The sequence below is a fragment of the Pecten maximus genome, chromosome 13 (genome assembly GCF_902652985.1).
Source record: "Pecten maximus chromosome 13, xPecMax1.1, whole genome shotgun sequence".
NCBI lineage: Eukaryota > Metazoa > Mollusca > Bivalvia > Pectinida > Pectinidae > Pecten > Pecten maximus.
The window spans coordinates 17,548,267-17,570,006 of NC_047027.1; the positions used below are offsets into that span (position 1 = coordinate 17,548,267).

The following is a 21,740-nucleotide window of genomic DNA, read 5'->3' on the forward strand; positions in this document are numbered from 1 at the left end:
ATTAGCTTGGTACCCATAAGAGGTTACCCACTGTATTATCTAGGTACCCATCAGAGGTTACCCAAGATATTTTCTTGGTACCCATCAGAGGTTACCCACTGTATTATATTGGCACCCATTACAGGTTACCCACTGTAAAATATTGGTACCCATCAGAGAGTACCCACTGTTTTATCTTGGTATCCATCAGAGAGTAACCACTGTATTATCTTGGTACCCATCAGAGTACCCACTGTATTATCTTGGTACCCATCAGAGAGTACCTACTGTATTATCTTGGTACCCATCAGAGTACCCACTGTATTATCTTGGTACCCATCAGAGAGTACCTACTGTATTATCTTGGTATCCATCAGAGAATACCCACTTTATTATCTTGGTACCCATCAGAGAGTACCTACTGTATTATCTTGGTACCCATCAGAGTACCCACTGTATTATCTTGGTACCCATCAGAGAGTACCTACTGTATTATCTTGGTACCCATCAGAGTACCCACTGTATTATCTTGGTACCCATCAGAGAGTACCTACTGTATTATCTTGGTACCCATCAGAGAGTACCCACTATATTATCTTGGTACCCATCAGATGTTACCCACTATCTTATTTCGGTACCCATCATATGTTACCCAAGATATTATCAGAGAGTACCTACTGCATTATCTTGGTATCCATCAGAGTACCCACTGTATTTTCTTGGTACCCATCAGAGAGTACCCACTATATTATCTTGGTACCCATCAGAGAGTAACCACTGTATTATCTTGGTACCCATCAGAGAGTACCCACTGTATTATCTTGGTACCCATCAGATGTTACCCACTGTATTATTTCGGTACCCATCATATGTTACCCAAGATATTATCTTGGTACCCATCAGAGAGTACCCACTGTATTATCTTGGTACCCATCAGAGAGAAACCACTGTATTATCTTGGTATCCATCAGAGATTACTCACTGTATTATCTTGTTACCCATCAGAGTACCCACTGTATTATCTTGTTACCCATCAGAGGTTACCCACTGTATTATATTGGCACCCATCAGAGGTTACCTACTGTATTATCTTGGTACCCATCAGATGTTACCCACTATATTATTTTTGTACCCATCAGATGTTACCCACTATATTATTTTTGTACCCATCAGAGGTTACCCTCTGTATTATATGGTACCAATCAGAGTTCACGATTGTCTCCCTTCCCTCATTAGAGAATACAGGTACATATATTTGGCCATAAATTGAACTGTAAGGAGAGATATTCGCAATTATTTTCATATGATAAGTTCATTATAAATAAAAAATACTTTTCATATCGGGCAAAATACACTAACAACAGCTTATCAAATAACCCATTAATGAATAAGTAAGTTTTCAGGAAGATCAATGGCATACTTTGTTGATTACGCGGAGCCCAGGATCCTTGTTAAAGAGCAGAGCTGATGCTGACTTCATAGTACTACCTAACTGAAGCTACCGCCGAAAACACACAACAGGACACCCCATCCTACCACACAACAGGACACCCAATCCTACCACACAACATCACACCCCATCCTACCACACAACAGGACACCCAATCCTACCATACAACAGGACACCCTATCTGGACACATCATTCTGACAACGGGCGAAACAATCGAAACATTCCTCTTGAAATAGTGGGCGTTACACAGGAGAGGGGAACCACTATTTTAAGAGACATTAGTATTGACAAAACCAGTGGGACAAGAAGGAAATTGAAATGAAATAGCATTAATCATTGGCAACTCATAGTTTAATGACGACAAACCTTTAATATAACCAGTAGAAAGTGAAGCGAGTTTATTAATCTAAATAATTTAGTGTTAGGTCATCAATGGAAATGTTGACGTCACTATATTGTCATATATATCACTGCAACGAGCTAAGGCAACCCGGAACTATAGTACTTGTTAAGAATAAAAATGAATCTAAATTGCTATCGTCTTTAGTCTTCGAAATTATATTTGTAGTGTGTTTTTATATGTTCATCATCAGTGTGTGTAAAATGTTTAACACTTACACGAGTTCACAGCGTTCAGTGCATTTTTGAATTCACTTCACATGTCTGAATAAAATGTATCAAAGTTTTGACAACTGTCAGGCAATCAGTACATACACTTATTCACAGGGTAATTCATAGTACTATGACTGTCCCCTTCCTACGACTTCATTCAAGTTCTGGTCATTGTATATGCACTTTAGAGTGACATTCGCTGAAGGTCGGAGTGCCAGAAAAAGGTGCGATTTGGTATGTTATCTCTAAACCACATCTTTAGTAATTGTTTAAACTACTTTTGAAATCTTTACAACTACCTGTTATGTAACAAAGGAATGCTATCATATATCGGAGGAATGCTTGATGCGTGAAAAGGGTTTAATCAGGGACGAGCACGATACAACAGCCACAAGGTCAATATGTACATAGGCTCATTCAACCATGTATATACAATCCGTTTGAATATTGATATATGATAATTAAATTTAAAAAATTATTTACAAATTACAAGTTACGCCAAATGTAAAAACATGGATATTGATCCACTATGACAAGTGTCATTACAATAGATATATCTACTGATTGACTGATCGATAAAATTAATGTAAAATTATATACATCAAATGATCAAAAGAGATTGTATCTTGTGTAAAAAAGACACTAGTTTACCTTGTAAATCACCAGATAATATTAGATAAGAACATTGTTCTGTCATTAAGTATTGTTAGCTTTCATGCTTAGACATACGCAATATTACTGTTATGGGATAAATACACACCCATGATCAAATACTACGAAACATTAATCATAAACAAGTTTAAGCATAATGTACACGTTTATATTTTAGTTTTCCCAACATAGAAATGAAACCCTTAACACACTAGTAACTTTGATTTGTGATATCCGAATCTTCAAACTGAAATGCGTTTTCGTATATCGAGTATGATATTAGTTTATATCCGAACTTGAACTATCTCATAAACTGTAAACCTTCTATGGAAATATATAACGAGATAAAAACAAGATCTGAATCATTATAAATCCATTGATAATTCATATATTCATGTTAAAGACAATAAGTTTCTGTTTAAGTGTTAGTATTGAGGATTAAATTTAAGTTTTTGTTGGTTTCCAGACTGTAAGCATAGATAACAGTGATATAGACATGAGTTTAGAAAATTATCTAATACATAGGGATCGTTTAAGGCATTGAACACTTTTTATCGGATTTACAAAAGATGATTTTACGACAACATGGGAAGTCAAAAGGTTTTTTTCCGAGTCTGTTAGTATTTATAACTAAAAAGAATTTACCATTGCCCCTAAACCCTATTTTACAATTTTTTCCAAAAGAATCTTTTGTTGCTTTAGTACAAGTAGAAGAAACACTCACGTGCTCAGAAATTGTTCCGCCCTATCGCTGGACACGATATAATATTTTCCAACGAAATCATGTCTCTCAAAATGCTAAGCAAAAGCGCTATAGAGAAGTAGAAACTACTATTTCGAGTCTCTGGTATAGAACCAAAGGCCATCATCGCAGAGACAAATTCTCAACGGAAACTGCAAGGCGATGTCAATAGAATATAAATAATGAGGAAGGGAATCAAAGTTTCCAATGGTCCGTCAATATTTTCTGATAAAAACTGGGGTTTTTTAAGTACAGATTCGTGGATTATTGTTTACTGACCGATACTTTCATGTACAAATGTGAATGATACCTACTGATATGAAGTACACACATGATTAATTCTCTAATCGGTCATCGATGCTGTAAAAACGAATGCATAAAAATACAGCGATAAGAATGACATAACATTCCGTATATCAATGTATAGGTTTCACCAAAGTAAAGTAATCAACACTTTCTTTGTTGTAAACTTGTGATACCAAGTATGTTCAATAAATGTGTGTACTGATCCATACAAGTTTCTATATATGTGGTCACTTTGGGTACTACCTTAATCAGTGGGGGAGATATTTTTTGACAGTAATATGGCATCATTCTAGGGGTATTTTCTTACTGGGGGTATCCACAAGGGTAGGCGGAATTCGAGTTAACCGCTAGCGGTCACTGAGCATCCAACATAGACCAAGACAAATATATGATTACTAGGTTAGTGTCCGTTCGTGTACATCGGTATTTAAATAGCCATTTATACTTTCTAGTTTAATTGTTCCTTGGTCTCCCACGAGGTTAGCCACAGCAAAACCGAGATCACGCACACCTTGTATCCAATCTTCCTCCATGTCTCACGCCGATATATATCCCAGGTTCATTCATTTCAGGCCAAGAACATACTTCCGTATTATGATTTAAAATGTAATTATAGCCCTTTTTCTATGTATGTGAATAATTAGACAACATACAACTCTACTTCCGTTCAGCTGGGCAACTGGTACCTACGTTCACCCATTTTACTAAACAAAGGTGGATTGTCTTAAACATTGAGTCCTACTGTTCATAACTTCCGATTTCTGTTTCATAACAGTTATGTATAATACATATGTATAACATTATATTTCTTTAAGAATATTTGGTAATCTCTGCAATAGATGAATTATGTTCGCTGATTATGTGATATCAAGTAATTATTCATTTTTAAAAGATAATTACAATATTGACAATGATTACATATCTGGTCATGGTTTCTGAAATAAGTTGGCGTATTCAGCATAATTCGATAATTACATGCTTCAAGAACACTAAATAATGCCGAACCGCCATTTCTTGAAGACGGACATTTTCATACATATTATTCCTGTTTTACAAGATTATTTTGTCATTTTCTTTATAAAATAGTGATACATAATTTCTACTCTCGCCAATACACAAAACCAGACAAGAATATCATGCTATGAACACATAACGTATTACAAATAATGATAAATCATTAAAACTAAATACGTTTTATTGTTTAAGTTACCATTATGCTGCATTGTTTTGTCTCGAGTAGAATATAACATGGTTAAGCGCGGACGACAAAGCTGAAAGGCGAGAACAAATCGGTGCCTACGTGAATATATAGTATAATTTGAAGGTTTTTGTTAAAACCTATTACCGGTTAAGCGATGACAAATAACAGACAAGAGAAACCTTTAGGAACTTATGAATGCAATACAGGAAAACCTATTAGCAATGGGCGTCAATTGTCATCCACACTTTTCACACGTTGTATGTTCTCTTTTTAAAACAAGTCCGCATCAGATACGCGCAAAAACAGAAGAATTCGAACAAACCACTGTCTCCTTCAACACGCGTTCATCTCGCACACATCGGATGCCGTCCTTAAGTAACCTTACCTGTGAGGACGTTAAACAATACTAAACACGTCCCTTTTATCTCCCACGCTTTTTAAACAAGCGTTTATTTGTGACATTCCTTGATAGAGATAATGAGTTAATCTTATAGGTAATTACTGGGGAAAACCAAATGAGGCTTCACTAATGAAATCACACGGTAATAAACCTGTCTTAAAATATATTGGACAGTTTACTATAGCATGAATAAAAACAAACACACTTAGGCATCAACACATAGAGGGAATACATTACAGCGTCAAAATACACGGGAGTAAATTCATTGAAATCACAGGGAGATGATTATAAATCAAACCTTTACTCAAACCTTCAAACCAAAAGGAAATATAGATCACATCGTCAAAAAGGAAAATAAAACAACGTCCATACAGAAACATATAGCATTTAACCGAATACCCTACAGAAATTAAAAACACAGAGAAAATTAAATATTGAGATATTTTAGTGTCGACTATAAGAGGTAAAATCTCTGAACATGCATTACTTAGCTATTGACGAGTATTGTAATTGTAATGACATTCCATAATGAAGGTAATACGCACAGCCGCAATGGAAAACTGACCAATGTTTTGAATTTAACTCATATCGGTCAGAAGATTAAGCCTATTGCTTTCGCTATCTGGGGTTGTTCAGCAAAACCATCGAGTCTTACACATATATGACTATTGTAATTAGTACATAACGACAGTCATGTATTTCATTCAAGACAGACAAGCCAATGTCTGTAGTGTGTCGTCACTTCAAATTGCATAGTTTTAGTACCGAATGTTCTTAACCCGTGCTAGACCGGAAAAGCATATGTCTGCTGTACACAATGCATGTTGATCGTAAAAAGCGACTTGAAGTTAGTCCCCTGAAGAATAATGTATTTTCTCCATTGTGTCTGTTAAAGCGGTATTGTGGATACTAAAACCGATCTTGTGCCCCTGTTGCAACACTTCGGATCTTAAATCTTTCCTCGTCCTTTCCATTGCTCTGTCGTTCTGTGCCCTGTTTTCTTATTACTCTGTCTCTTCCTCGCCGTTCGAGACAACAGTGATTAATATAAATTGGTTTAACTTGATGTAAAATAAAGCTTAAATAACTGATGTGTTGACCTGAACCTCAATGTCTTAATATATTGATTTATCCAGTATTTCTTGTCCGGGCGATATTTTTCAAGCCGTAAAAGATACTAATTAAGAAGTTGCTGATACATTTAACTTCTATTGACAAAGTGCAATACTCTTAAAACTTGTATAGTTATCAATGGCAGAGACGAGGTTGTTCTTGCAAATCCCATGATAGGCAATGCATAGATAACGCATTCTTGCTTCGTGAAGCATGAGGGCAAGCCCCAGTGCATCTCGTGCAATAGGCGATCTACTGTTAAACACCTATTATTGGACTGCATTGGCCTACAACTTGCAGGAGAGTTTCACAACAAAAGATCATGTCCAAAGGTTCATTTCAAATATGTTAGTATAAGATTTTGAATTATCTTAACGGTGTTCAATTATTTCAAGATATTTAGTAACCATAGCATCTTTTTCGTTCAAAACTACAAATTTCGTTAATCTGTCCAATTTAAGTAAGAATTCTACTGGAAACTGTGACATTGACTGACCTTTTAGCTGAGTGCATGTTTTGTGAACTGAACATCCTGACGAAGTTTCACGTAAATCGGTCAATAAATAAAAAAAAAGTTATAGCAAGGATTATATTTATTATTATTATTTTTCATTGTAATTCGTGTCTTTCCATTGGCTGAAAACGTAACACGTGACGCACTATAAATAAGCTGTGTAAACTTTTACAATAATATTGTAAACCTCGCATTACCATAAATATATGTGACGTAGCGTTCATCTTTCGGGTGCTCTCGGACTTTCTCTATTGCCGTAACGAACACCCGTGAATGACCGAACGTACGTTTGTTGACACAATGGCGACTGCACGGTTTGCATCGGTTGACGGAGATGAACTAAAAGGAATTATAGACAACATAGACTCTGCGAACACGAAAAGGACGACTATGACATCTGTAAAACTGTTCAGGGAATATCTATCAGCCAAAAATTACGCCACGGACTTTGAAAATTTCACACAGGATGATTTGGACTCGAAGCTGTCAAGTTTCTATGTGGAAATGAGAAACAAGAATGGTGACATGTATAAGAAGTCAACGCTCATTTCTTACAGGCACGGGTTGCAACGACACCTTGAAAAGTGTAGATCTGACAATATAGATATCACAAATCACAACATCTTTCGAAAATCCTCGCAGGCATTCAAAGGGATGTCTAAGGAGCTAAAACGCCAGGGACTAGCCGCTGTCAACCACCACCCACCTGTAAGCGATGGAGATTTAAAAAATCTCTATCATTACCTTCTCCAGGGCAATTTGGAAGATGCCCAACTATTGCAATATAAGGTACATATATACAAATTTCTATAGATATGCAAAATAAAACAATGTTAAATTAAAAAGGCCATTTACATATTAGGTAACTACATTGAAGGGGGGGGGGGGGGGGGGGGGTGATCAATGACAATGACCTATATGTCATATATATCTCACTGGTTTGATCTAGGTCAAGGTAAGATACAAGTAATTAAAATATTCTACATTCAACACTGAATTTCTTAGTAAAATATAGATGGTTGATTGTGTAATATGAACTGACATGAAAAATTAAATACTCTTTTCTTCAAAAAGGTGTTTATCGACCTGATGTTGCATTTTGGGAGGCGAGGGAGAGAGAATCTTGCTACCCTGACACGACAAGATTTTGCTGTAGGCCGAGACGATGAGGGCGCTTTGTATGTATACAAGACCACAGACGAACTGACAAAAAATCACCAGGATGATTCACAAAAATCTTCAGATGGAAGAATGTATGAAGTTAAAGGTAAACAAATTTCCTACAACAAACAATATGTGTATGTCATGGGTGTACAAACTAATGGGTTTTTTTAATATCAGATTAAGTTGTTTTTGCAATACATGTCTGTTGGAAATAAGGTAAGATTTCAATGGGACACAGACTTATAAACAAATTACGACAGAATATTTTAAAACACTTGAATTTAAATAAAGAAACAAAGTTATGAAAATTGACAAAATAACAGGTTATGATTCAATCATGATAAAGTTTAAAGAAATATGTACATTTTTTGTTGTTCTTTTTCAGAATCTATGGAATGTCCTGTGAGATCTTTTGTCAAGTATATAAGAAGACTCAACCCCAACTGCTCCCGTCTGTTCCAGAAGGCCAGAAAGGACCCGAAGGATCGCATTTTTTATGACAATATTCCTCTTGGACATAACAGGATTGGGTCATTTATGACAGAAATAAGTAAGGCTGCATCACTCTCCGTGGTTTACACTAACCACTCCCTACGTGCTACCACAGTGCATGTCTTGGATAGTGCGCATATTCCTAGTAGGCACATAATGACAGTTACGGGACATAAGTCCGAGTCATCACTAAAAACCTACTCTGGTAAGACAGATAATGCTACAAAGCGATTGATGTCTGAAACCATCAACAAAAAATGTGAATCATCAAGATCTAAAGGTGTCCTGGTCCAAAAAACAACCAATGTAACCCATCAACAAGTAAGTGATGATCAAGAAGGATTACAGCTCACACAACTGACTAATAGTCAAACTGAAACATTCTTCAGTGATATTGGTGGTGGATTTGATGAGAATACTTTCTTGGATTTTATGGATCCCCCTCCAGCTTCATCTACCATTAGTGCACCAAATCCTCAGTCGGTTGAATCACAAAATCCTCAGACTGTGACTGCTCCTAGTGCTCTGGAAGGCATGCCTATGCCCTCATTTGCGAATTGCAGCAACTTTACTATCAACTTTAATTTTGTTTTGCCTAAACAGTAATTTACAAATGTGTATCAAAATTGTTGATTTTGTTTGTGTTGTTAAAATATTCTTGATGAAATTTATTACTTATTAAATTTAAATTTGAAGAACTTGTTGTTATTTTTAAAAAATTATCCAAGACCACAGTTGAGGAAGTTTACAATACCATTTTATAATTTTTTTTTTAGAAAAATAATAAAGTAATTGTAGCATGTTGATTTCGGTCAACACCTGGTTTTATCGACCTGAGAAAAAAAATATCGACCTCGACCTTCGGTCTCGGTCGATATTTCTTTTCTCAGGTCGATAAAACCAGGTGTTGACCTCATCAACATGCTATAATTGTATATGATTACTATTGGGTAACCGTATCCTCGATTACGGTGCCCGAAAGAGGGGAAATATTGACAAAATATAGATGTTTATGGTTCCTCTCAAAAGAGTACAAGGACAATGTGACCAGGTGTTTCTGAAGGTTAATCAACTTCTCTTTCATTGATGTAACTCACAATACACATATGGGTAATGTCAGGAAATCAAGAATGGTCGCTCCTGTTTGCGAACTGTATGCGTAAGATGAGTGTGCCGAACTTTATAACGCTACCTAACTGAAGTGTACTTCTTAAGACCACAATAGAGATGTCTTTAAGCTAAAAGTCCATTAGGTCCCAATCATCCATGTAAACTGTCTTCAATATATTCAACTGTTGACGTTGATGTTGACGTAAATCAATCGTAAAAAGTTCATTTATTTATGACAAAATTTACTGATGTTGCATTTTGTATCGCAACTAACCCTACTGCTGTACAGTATCATGAATGTCCAGTGCGATAACATTACTTTTAACATCCCAATGACTCCATAGTCAAGTCTGGGGTCAGATTTTCATGTACAAATATGAATCTGCGTTTTCATATCTTTAATTACATTTTTGAACTCGAACAAGGTCTTTGGATCCTCATATCATTTCGATTACATCGATCCAAGAAATTGCCGAATCCTTACTATAATGCTATCATACAAAATATCGATTCATTATGTGTTGTAACCCAAAAAAATATTCTTTATAATCCGTGCACACTATCTGTTAATTATTTACCAATAAATCATTTTCAGTTTTAAAATATTCGAAATCTGATTGCGTTTTTTTACCTGTCTGGTGATACAACCATCCTGAAACTTTTAATGGATGCAATTTATCATTAAACCTTTGTATTTTTATATAAATACACGTCGTGGGTATTTAAATAGCATGTTACTTGATTTAGAAATAATACACTTTTCGTCTTTAAAACAATTTGTCAAAACACGTAACATAGATTAAATGCATGCAGGCTAAAGGTAAAATCTGATACAGGTTCTAAGTGAAGGGTTGGAGTGAAAGTTCATGGATATCGACTTCCTATTAGGTGAAAAACGAATCAATTGTATACCATGCACTTGGGAGGGCGAACCCGAACATAATTCCTGGGCCCATATGTTTTAAGCATCCATCGCACTGCAAGACGTTAATCCAAGGTCTCTCAATTATTTTGAACCATAAATTTCGTTTTAACATTTTCAAGTACATTTTCTGATATTTTTCAATAGAAGAACGATAGACTATAATTGGAGTAAAAAAATAATTTAAAAGCTGATCCTGGCTGTGGTAACGTGAAGTGTTTACCTAACGCTAAGTTAACCATGCTCCGTTACATAGACCGGAAAAAGTGTGGGTAGGGTAACTAAATCCCAAGATAAAGAGGAAAAACACATTTGGTACGACTCGTATATGAATTTATACCATTAGACAGTCAACTACGGAAACATGCACTACATATAACCATTAATATGATATTCCATATATAGGAAATTATCATTATTGTCAAATTGATCATAACACTCACTTAGTTATAAATGACAAACTTTTGGATTTCTATACTTTTTTACCCTGTATCGATGACAAGTTCTAAACTGTTTTGTATGTAGTTTGCTAAACGTCTTGCTAATCGCTTAAATTATTAAAGGACGGCCTGCCCTCTGTGCCCGATACATACTTGTAGTAAGTGTATTTTAGGACGCTGCGATATGTTCTGAAGCACACTGTCATATCTTTCATTATTTGCACAATTGTTCCGTCCAAGTAAAGGCCGCTTAATATAAAGGCCTTATATCCTGTCGACCATGTTAAACTTATTAAACTCTTTTTTCCAAGCAATAAACACCCTTAGCAAACAAAATAACAGCACTTACGATTTCTGTTGCAGTGTTAATGAAATAAGAGAACTTTAGTCAACAATGTTTTGTATTTTAAACGTATGCATATGTAAAAGTAAGACGTGAACTTTGAAATATTTAGAATTATATTAGAGGTCAACCTGTGTACTTTATGCAACTCACAAAATGTTAACAGCAAAATCCACTAGGTAAATTACAATTCTTCCCAATATGTAACATGCCCAACATCAAACGTCGATGTCTTATTTTTAATATGCCTTTTGAATATTTGTGAACATGTGATCACTGTGACGTCAACGATATATCAAGGTCATTCATTTGAAAAAAAAATATAAATACTTAGTATTTACCCTCAAACTCAGCATAGTACATACCTAGTATCAGGTTCCTGTGTCTCATATTAATTGTAGGCTATAAGATAATCTCTTCCAATTACAAAAATTTTGAGCTTAAATATTTCCTCACTTTTCTGTTTGTGCTTTGTTTTCCTATCTAGGTATATCTTTGACACCCGTCCTCACATAATCTTGGCTGTTGCGTGGACATTATCTCTTAATAACCTTCTGAACTCTCCAGGCCAGGTGAGCTAATAAACAGATACAGTATAACCACACAAGCCAACAGAGAAATAACTCATCATATCAACATCAAATGCCAAATACCCGCCGGGATTGCAAAGATACAATGTAACACCACACCAACTTAGCATATCGCAGCCTCTCAAACACACTCTCACCGTACGAATGCATCTCACACAGAGGATAGGCCGTTCTTAAATGACCGTAGTTGTTGTAAGGACGTAAACAGTAGTAAATCAAACATAAACACCGCCAATGTCATAAAAGCATATTTACAATAGCATGTTTACATATTGGCAAAAACATGATAGCAAGGACAAAATATGCCAGAAGTGTCAGCATACAAAGACAAAATAACATATTATCAACACAGGAGGATAGAACGCACAAATCCAGCAATCAAAGACAAAACATACCAAAGGAGGAACACACGGGGACATCTCGAGTACACATAGACTAATTAATTAAATTACATGGAAATGAGGGAGATCGGTTTATCTCAGGAGAGTGGGAAGCTTTTGCAACAAAATCCAAAAAGAGACTTAATGGAAAATATAATATATGGTTAAAAACACATACTGTCTACAGAATACAAAGACAAGCATACTTTATTAACACACATACAGATAACACATAACACACTATGGCATAGCGTCAACACAGACAGCTAGCACAGAGCAAACTATAGCATAACATCAACACACATACAGCTAGCACACAGCAAAGTATAGTATAGCATCAACACACATACAGTTAGCACACAACAAACTATAGCATAGCATCAGCACAGTTCGTACACAGTTAACTATAGCATAGCATCAACACACAGACAGCTAGCACACATAAAACTGCAGCATAGCACAAACACACGAGGACACATGTTGTACTGTCATTTTATAAAGACAAAGCAAAGCATCAATAACAGTTTACGAACAATCAGCAGCAAACATGAATCAAGACGGAAATGACTGAAAACAAGGGCCAAAAAACGTTCTTAATGATGAATGTATATTTTGTATTCATAATCATCAATTTGAGTCGGAAAGTTTTACCAGCGTCATTTGAGTAACCAGATATCCTGGTGAACAAACAAAAGTAACTGAAAGGAATAACGGGCTTGCTTTTGCCATTTCGACAATAGAACTATTATTTTTCACATTTTGTTTTCTTTATACTTCCGACATAAAACCCCATTTCATGAAACATTGAATTGTTTATGAAAAAAAGTATAATTTCAAAGCATTCGTATATCATGTTTTTCTTTTGAAAGATCTGTTTTGATCCAGTTTGTTTGTAAACAATATTGTTTTGTTTGGTCCAGTGTTGTTATTCTAACAAAAAAATGTCAACAATATTTTAGGAAGTCGCTTTTTCCATAGTATGTAATCCGGATCTACGTTTGTTTTGTCATAATAGGGTTCATGCCGATCCTATATATTATGTAGCATTCACACTGCCAATATAACAATATATAGATTAAAATATGTATACTATGCTGTCAAATGCCGTGTTATCGTATAATTTAATTGATATTTTTTGTATTATTTGACCCTTTTTTTTATCTTTTTAATACAATGTTCTCCTTATAGCACGACAGGTAAAATAGAAAATTACCCAATAATGTTATCAGCGACATATATTTGACAGCAATATTGTGCAAAAAAGCACTGCACTGTATACATGTGGCACCCCGCCATTACAAATGACAGCTTTTATGTTACTAAAGCTACTTAAGCTAGTACAACTTCTAACAACGGACAATAAAAGATATATAGCAAACTAGGGATATATATATATCTAGCGATGAAGAAAAGAAAAATTACTTAAAATAATATGTATATATTTTGTCTACAATCGGGATTGAATGTGAAGTGTGTGTGTTTATTTGTGTTGTATATGTTTTGTACATGTATGTGATGTTTTAAAACAGATGAGTCGTTTGACTCAAGGTAATAAAGAACTTGAACCTGTTACTGCTTATCAATTGAACATTCTAGACGAAAATTACTGGCACAGCGATAATATCACACTCGCCGTCCACCTAGGCGGCCGGGGATCGATTCCCCGATCGGACTTGAAAAGGTATTGGGTCACATTTCCTACCAGGAGGATACTCGATATTCCGTTTTTACTCCCGACAGAAAGACACGTCGGGGACTGCAATTCGAGCCAACTATTACATGTATAAATGGTTTTAAAACTTAAAAAATAAATAAAAGTAGAAAATCACTCAGATTAAATTTTCAACAACATGATTTATTTCATTCCCGACATACATCGTGAGACCCGTCTTGTCTGTCGAAATTAATAAATATTCTCTATAATTAATCGATATTAAATCTGTTGAAATGGCATCTGTCAAGACTATTTTTCGCTTCAGTTGCGTATATAAATTATGGACGAAGACAATTTGACACAATGGAATTTACTTTACGACAAAATCTGCTTCGTAATCGTGAGCTGGTTACTCAATTGTTCGTACTGGCAAAAGTACAGTGCAAAATAATAATAAGTCTGTAGGTAAATGAGCATGTAACTGTATTATTCCATAAGCCGACATGGCATTTGCTTCAATTTTAAAGAACGCTCTACGAGTTCTACTATGAAGTGTAAAAAGATCACATACATTTCCATTCATTGCAGACGTCTAAGCAACGCGTGTGTTTATAAATCAATCTAATAACCTTAGTTATTAGGAGGATCAACAAAACATTCCTGTAATTCGTATTCATTGAGATGTATTTTTACTTAGTACGATGTTTACCTGTACATGTTAAAACTAATGACCGTTTTTGATATTTGTAATTTGAAAATGGTTTATTTGGGTTTTTTTTTTCAATTTTGTAATCTCTAATTCAATGTCTTAATAAAAATCTTAATTGAAGTTTGGCTTCGTAGCAATACATCTCCTGTCTCAGCAGCACACGTCATTTAAGGACGGCCTCCCCTGTGTGAGGGATACATGCGTGTGTTTCTGAAGACTGCGACGAGTTCGTCTTGCCTTTGTCTCCATGAGTTAATTGTTCTTTATTGTGGGGGAGGCGTTGGATTCTGTCACCTTGCCGGTTATACCGGACTCTATAAAAATGGTAGATGCTACTCCTGCTTAACGCTCAGCATTGTGTGGGTTAGATGTCTGTTTGCTCGTTATCGATATTGTCATATGACCTGGTGATGTGCCCAAATGGATTGCCTTCGGCAGTATACCTTGGTAAGGTAGCATTAGAAAGACGATATCAGTTCCGTGCTATCACAACCAGTTGCTTCCCGAAAACAGATGTCCTGAAATGATGATAGCTTTTGAAAGGACGTTAACCAATGCAAAACTAAACAAAACACCTCTCTCCTGTTCAACGCTGGCTAATTTCATTTTGATTTTCTGGCTCCCATCTTGATTTCCATTCTTTTTGGTGGTCCTTAGCATCACTGCGGATTCATTAAAGGACAAATCTTCTCTATGATGCTGTTTTCGGTACATCTTTGTCCTTTATTAATATTTCCATGTTCTACCCGTGTGCATTTCGCAAAATAAAACACATTAATTACGTTTGCAATACTTATTTGAATATAATTGTTAAACGTAAACATCGCAAGGTCGAATGTGTACATAAATAATATATTTGTTATTGTCCCAGCTGATCCAGAACGGAATGTACAAAAATAATCGTTTAATTGATCAGGGTTAATTAATTCTTCAAATACTAACACAAATATACTTAAAATGATTACTGACCGCATTATATATTACAAAATGGGCACCTTCTGACCTGTTTACAACAAAACTCATATGAAATAGATACGGAAACACCCAGACGGAAAAATCAAAACACCATTTAATATTGACATTCTCTTCCTGCTACTAAGCTACCAAGGTTGCGAGCACTGCGTTGAATTATGGTAATGTAATTGGAACACATGCCATTGAAACATTGATGAAGACCATGTTTTTCTTGTTGTTTTTTTCAATATCATTATCATTTAATTTCCTTGCACGAAGAGAAGTCGTGTATATTCGTTGTTTCCCAGGTACCTTCACTTTATCTAAGTATCACTGATATCCTGAACGCATGAAACGGCTGTGTGATGCAGTTTGATTATTGTTTGGCTCTTTGTATCTAACGTTCAGTTTGTATTGTAAGGTGCCAATAGCATGTGCTTTTTTTGTACAATCCTTGTGTATTTGTTCCATTGTTACAATCTTGTTCTTATTTTGAGAATATGACACATTTGTACGCACAATAGATGGATTGATTCTCGTACTGTTTCAATGGTCTCCATCTAATCAACGTTTTGTTTGTATGCTCCCCCTCCCTCATTTCATCGGTTAAAATTACGTTTGTATGTCGGGATTTTCTTTGTTGTGTGATACATCCAACTCCTACATTAAGTGATATATTTTGTTTGTGTTAAGGTGTTTAACATATTAAGATGATTGTCAATGAGAAGACAAGTACATCAGCGAAGATAAAACGGAAAGATTGAAGATCGCAAGTGTTGGAATGGGGGCAGAAGATTATTTCGGTTTCTTCAATGTTCCCTTAAGGGACCACAGAACCAAATCAAAAATAGATTGTGGGTTTTCCCCGTTTGGGCAGAAGATTTAATAGGAAGGTGAATGCATCGGGGCCTACTGAGTGGATATTTAGGTGAGAGAAGTTTCCAAAGTTTTATGTGTGGGCTGGGCAATACATGTAGATGTAAAATATATAGAAAACAAGTTTGTTTTTTGTCTAGTCTGTTTTTGTCAGGGGGAGTTAATTAAGTGTGCATTTTGTTGTAAATTAAGGTGAATTTTTGGTGCTGAATTCAATACAAGATGGTGGCCCTCATATAAAAAAGTTCAAATTGGTAGAATTTTTAATCATTCTATTTACAGGTTTCCGAGATAACATTCTTCAAAATTATGGCTTGATGACCAGTGTTGAAAACTCCATTTAAGCAGGACAGTGGTAAACGTTAACATTATCGTCTATTGGTTCCTTATTTGAAGGGGCACGAAAGGATTACCCCGATTCATCAGGCTCCCCGCTTTTAGTCGCCATGTACGATCAACATGCTGAACAGATGACATTGGAGAAAGCACCCGGAACAACCAGGGGGCCCTACAATTAATCGCCTGCTCCTACACTAGTGTAAACAAGATATACTGGTATTATCAATGAATTCTCATTCAGTAGTGCAAACGCAAAACATACTTTGATACTTAATACTCATGTTTCATTCAAATAGGTTGAAGGGTAAATGGTATGGCTAAAGCAGTACGAAAAGATAGGCAGACGCATAAATGTATCTAATTTAATCTTAATATCATCATTTTGAGAGCCTATTATCACAATAATCCACTATCAAAGTCACTTTCATCAAACACTTGTGTATGTGGGTTTTCAACCAGAATATGGCGTAGGCTTCTGAGTATCAGATTTCAATAATTTACAATTCGAGTTATTAATTTAATATGCACGTGAAAAATATGAATGGAGAAAACCTGTTCTCAATTAAATATTTATGTATATACATCAACTCCAGTTTGGGGTATTAACAGATAATAATCTGGGTAGAACCGGCATATTTGATTGTCGACATTAAAACGCTACTTCACTGTAACCTACTGTAAAGATCCCAAGCAGAACTCCCCAAGGAGTCACATTATACTGACAACAGGCGATTCAGTCGTCCAACTCACAGAATGCAGAGACTTATTGAAGAGAACCATTTGTGTAAACTCTGGTATGTTTCGGTCAAGGATTAGAACCAAGGAAACAGAAGAAACGGGAGAAGGGAAACGGATCCGGAGAAAGGGTTAGCAAAAGATCAGTTATATTAATATCTTAATGCAACGCTACAAAAAAGACACTTTCCTTTACTGCATTGTACCAATCATCAAAAACCGAGAGACTGAAACCCTTTCATCTAGTATTTCTAATGTACTAATATGAAGAAACCATTTAACTGTGAAAACCGTAAAGTATATTTAAGATAATGACTTGAATATAGCTCCATTTTACTAAGCGCAAGTATAAAATATAGTATGAAAATGTAAGTTGCAGGGAGCTTATGGTAGACCTTGGACATGTGATTTCACATGTATGTTCATTAATACACTGTATAACCGATGTATTTGCCGTCTCGATCTATAGAACACTGAAAGATGAAATTTTTAATCTAAAAATAATCTAAATTATAAAACCTGATCGAACACGATAGAAAAGTAAAACAGTTAAAATAATTATTTATGAGTTGCTAAGGTAATATTTAAGCAGAGGACATTTCATTTCACAATTAAAAATAAACCAAATAGAATGGTTCAGATGGAACATTATCTAAGGAATACAAAAATGTTGGATTCTACAACCATATGCCTTTCATTGCTAAACATAATTATCGCCAAAACGCCTATGGGATCGACAGGAAATAAGCAATTCTCTTCACGACGATATAGCAGGTTACTTTCTGTATTGAAAAAAAGGATTGGTGTTGGCTTACATAGGAAATATCCACGCTTTTAAAATGGGGACAATAGGAATAACTAGAACCTCCTAAAACCCATACACTCGCTACAGTCAAAAATGGAGTCTGGCTTTAAGCCAAACCCAATATAGAACATAGAATAAAAAATGATTCAGATCTTATAACAGCAACATCTATAAAACGCGAGGCACCCAGAGATAAAGAAAACTAGAAAAAAAAAATGCAAAGAAAGTAAGAGTATTGGGAGAGAAATAGTTGTAAAATGTGCAGATTAGTTTCTTCGTAGTATATGGTACTTAAAATCACAGCAGTATATACGAATAAGTCAAATACAATGTTAGCCTCATAGTTGTACTTGTTTACCATATACACTCCACAAATACTACCCGTGCACTTTTCGCTGCATGGTTGAATGCATTTGAGTACATCGTACTTGAAAGAGTTAAAATTAAAATGAGAAAAAAATATGGAATTTAATTTTGTGTTACAAGAGACAAGGTTTGGTTAACGTTGACATGACTGATATGAACTGTTGTGAGAAATAATTCCGTCTTTGACTAAATGTCGAGGATCAGCTAATAAATCTTTTCTTCCGTATTTTTTGCCAGATGATGTTATCAATGTAATCTTTGATCTCTTACATCATTATACACAAGCCTAATAAATTATTCTATATTGTACTTGTAGACTCAATATGCATATCAAATGTTTAATTAATGATCACGTATTATGGATAACCGGATATCTAGTAGCAATATCTGACCCGTGAAGTTTAAATTGACCACGATAAAATATTCATTCACATATCAACTAATCTTTTAGTCGATAAAATCTTGAGCTATTTGATTCCATACCAAATACACACAATATATATTAATTTGATTTTGAAATTCTCAAACTGCCAAATATCATATAGTCATGTATACGTTTGATACATCATTCCTGTTAGTATTACACCTTGCCTCGTGTCACATACAAGTTCATATTATGCAGATTTGTTTGGTTTGGATATGTTTCTACGTCCTATCACAGCTAAGGTCATTTAAGGACGGTCTTTCCTGTGTGCTAGATACATACGCGATGTGTATGCTTGTGTATTTTGTGGCTGTGGTATGTTTTTGTTCGTCAAATGCAAATGGACCAATTGTTCGAAATATATCAAGTGATTAGTATTTCTTTTATAAAATAAACAGTATTCTCAGAATAATAAATACTTATTAAAGAGAAATACCAACACGATAGCGTACTCATAATTGAAACTCAAATTCATTTAAACAATGCCAAGATATAGACTTGCATTGAGACTCGTGAAAAAGTAGAAGGAAATTCGATAATGTCCTTTATAAGGGTAAGGGTTTTCTTCGACGACAAGCGTCATAAAAATCTAGGAAAAATCCGAGTTCAATCACAAACTTACACGAAAATTAGGGTGGTGACAACCGAACCACCGATATATCAACCATCACCAAACATTTCTGTCGGCAGTATGCTCCAGTGAGGTAGCACTATAAATCGGCAAAAGTCCCGGCCTACCACAAGGAGACTTCACACAAACATACCACAGCCTCCCAAAACACAAATACGCACTCACCACACGCATACATGTCGCACGCACGGGAGGCCGTCCTTAAATGACCTTAGCTATTAATAGGACATTAAACAAAATAAACCAAACCAAATCAAACCAACGCATTAGGAAACATATTTTCAAATAAGATCATATAACTACCAATTCGTTCTGTCAGTAGTAGACATCTAGCTCACCTGCCCAGGGACTTGATATTGGACCTGTAGCATGCCGGGGTGAAGGGCTACCAAGTTTGTTCGAATGAATGACCTACATTTAAGGTCACATGTGTCACATAGGCTAAACTCTCCAACAACTTCTTCTCAATAACAAAGAGACCCAGTGACTTGTTTTTTGGCCTGTAGCATGCTGGGGTAAAGGACTAACAAGTTTGTTCGAATGAATGACCTACATTCAAGCTCACATGGGTCACATAGGCTAAACTTTCCAACAACTTCTCAATAACAAAGAGGCCCAGGGACTTGTTAATTGGCCTGTAGCATGCTGGGGTAAAGGACTACCAAGTTTGTCCAATAAATAACCTCGACCTACATTAAAGGTACAATGTAGCATGGGTCAAATATGTTTAAACCATGAAACAATGATTTCTCGATAGCCAAAGACCTGATATTAGGACATTAGTATGATTGAATGAAGAGCTAGACAATTTAGATATGAATAAACCTTGCCTAAACTCAAATTTGAATGACATCTGGTAATCAGCAGAGTATCTGCAGAAATGACCTAGATCAACTTCAAAGTTGCTGTAGAGCCAGGTAAGTGATACATGCCCATTGGGCCTCTTGTATATCGTCGAATTAGACACCGTAGGTAGAGGCTGATAACTCCTTTGAGAATTCGTAAGCGGTACCCAGGACAAACATATACTATTCATAACAAAATATGAAATGTGCATTGAAAAACAGTCCGTTAACCATCTCCGCGTAAAAACATCCGAAACACAGAAATCCAGCACAGAATTGTCTTTAACATCAAATTAAAGAATGCTATAATAAAAAAAATATGGTATGTGACATGAAAACAAAACCGTAAAATATTAAATTCTGTGCTTAAAAGTATAGATGACAATCGGCTCATAGACCTGAACGGACATGTGATTTTAACACCAGCGAGTACTATTGTAATTTACAAACGCATTAGAAGTACAAGAGGTACTGACACAATTGAGATTGTATAGCTATCATCGATTACTGACCAACCCGAACAAATAACTACATAGTCAGAACCATACTGGCATGAACCTTTTCGTTTGAAACATTTTTTTTTTCAAAATGGCGGCCATTGAAGCCATCTTGGATTTCCGACCGATCTCAAAAAATAACACTTATCGGGAAAGAGAGAGCTAAATCCAACTTGAAAACAAGCTCAAAATGTGATGTAGATACTTTTTGTCAGTGTGGTGATCTTGGATTTTTGACCGACTCCAAAAATAACACTTGGTAACGACTCCCTTAGAATAATTTCGGGAAAGTTTAACATGAATCCAACAGGGTGAATTTAAGAAGTTAGATTTATGTGTTCCTCAGGAAAACTTTGATTATGGTTTCATGTCGGAAAATATCACTTTTTGAGCTTCCTTGCAACATCAATTGGTAGCTCAATACCACCACTGGATTAGAAGAACTTTGAAATGTTAGTTTGTTAGTAATTTAAGGTGCTTAACGGCCCATAAACA

The 21,740-nt window shown here is 35.5% G+C and overlaps 1 protein-coding gene across 1 annotated transcript; it reads left to right on the forward strand.

The window, feature by feature from the left end:
* The first annotated feature begins 7,068 nt into the window (after nucleotides 1–7,068).
* On the forward strand, nucleotides 7,069–9,320 carry LOC117341461. Its single transcript, XM_033903312.1, has 3 exons — nucleotides 7,069–7,758; nucleotides 8,044–8,236; nucleotides 8,519–9,320. The coding sequence occupies exons 1-3, from the start codon at nucleotides 7,243–7,245 to the stop codon at nucleotides 9,229–9,231; spliced, it is 1,422 nt and encodes a 473-aa protein (XP_033759203.1). The 5' UTR covers nucleotides 7,069–7,242; the 3' UTR covers nucleotides 9,232–9,320.
* Nucleotides 9,321–21,740: the final 12,420 nt, after the last annotated feature.